Source organism: Cyprinodon variegatus, unplaced genomic scaffold (genome assembly GCF_000732505.1).
Source record: "Cyprinodon variegatus isolate N-32 unplaced genomic scaffold, C_variegatus-1.0 Scaffold110, whole genome shotgun sequence".
In the NCBI taxonomy this organism is placed as follows: Eukaryota; Metazoa; Chordata; class Actinopteri; order Cyprinodontiformes; family Cyprinodontidae; genus Cyprinodon; species Cyprinodon variegatus.
The window spans coordinates 946,000-947,235 of NW_015150563.1; the positions used below are offsets into that span (position 1 = coordinate 946,000).

At 41.7% G+C, this 1,236-nt stretch overlaps 1 protein-coding gene across 2 annotated transcripts in view; it reads right to left on the reverse strand.

Moving 5' to 3' along the window:
- Positions 1 to 1,236, reverse strand: part of LOC107084882 — a 24,220-nt gene that overhangs the window by 15,414 nt on the left and 7,570 nt on the right. The window contains exon 2 of one of the 2 annotated variants that reach the window (XM_015374939.1): positions 1,038 to 1,115. The exons of the other annotated variant lie outside the window; for it this stretch is intronic. Coding sequence (XP_015230425.1) covers positions 1,038 to 1,115 — 78 coding nt within the window. The remainder of the gene's footprint in view (positions 1 to 1,037; positions 1,116 to 1,236) is intronic. 2 annotated transcript variants of the gene reach the window in all.

Genomic DNA, 1,236 nt, shown 5'->3' on the forward strand with positions numbered 1-1,236 from the left:
GCTACGGGTGAGAACGGCTACGGGTGAGAACGGCTACGGGTGAGAACGGCTACGGGTGAGACCGGCTATGGGTGAGACCGGCTATGGGTGCTCTAATGGCATCAAGCCCGCCCCCTGATAGTGATACTGCTGATACTACAGACAGCAAGTTCCTCCTACAGCGAAACAGACCATGGTGCTAAATATGTGAATATAAACATTGCAAAAATGAATTAGAAAGGAGTAAACAATTAACTCTGAAATTAATTTTTTTTCTTTTCTTTTTAAATCTGTAACTCTCTCTCTCTCTCTATGTATATATATTTTTATTTTAAGTGTGGAAAGTTATATTTCTTAGTCTAGTATTTTATTTCTTTAAATGAATGTGCGCAATATGTCGTTTGTATACCTGGAGCGTGTAACGAAGATAATTTCCCCCTGGGATCATTAAAGTATTTCTGATTCTGTTTTCTTAACCTCAATTTGCTCAGGTAAATAAGATGATTTGTCAATTAAAATTAGTACTTTTTACTCCTAAAATTGGATAACATGCACTTGAGTTTTCTTCTCATTTTAAATGTAAATTGTTTGTTCAATTGGCAAAATGTCTCACTAAAAACTACTTGTGATTTCATCTTTTTGCAGTAAAGCAGCCAGGTAAAGGCAGCTCGCCTTCATGCGTGTGAATCTACTCAGCCAGTCCAAGCTGAGCTGAGGGGGCGTGATATGGTTTCCCACAGGAAGAGGGTGAGAATGACTGTAGGAGGAGCTTACGGACAGTCGACCTGTCAGTCAGGGACCGCTTCCTTGGCTGGTCTCACCGATAGTGAATCACAGAGGTTAGAGAAAGAACCAGATTTGGTCACAGGCAGATGGTTGGACATTCCTCTTTGGTAGATGGCAGAAATCATGGCTCCATGTATCACAGCAAGTCTCCCAGGTCCAGCAGCAGCTAAACATCTGCAGACCATCATACTATCCCCCTTTTTATTGCCGCTTTGATGATCCCTTCCTGAAACCTGGTGTTCCCTTTATGCCAGATATAATCGAACACACACCTTTGACACCGCCCAACTGTTCTCTCATCAGTCCACAGAGGATTCTCCCAAAACTGGTGGGGATCATAAAGATGCCATCTGGAAAATAAGAATAAGGGAGGGAGAAACACTTTTCATCCTAATGTACACATCGGAAAAACTTCAACTTCAAAATCAAAATAAACGTTAACCAGAAATCCGTTAGCATCGGACAGGCTGG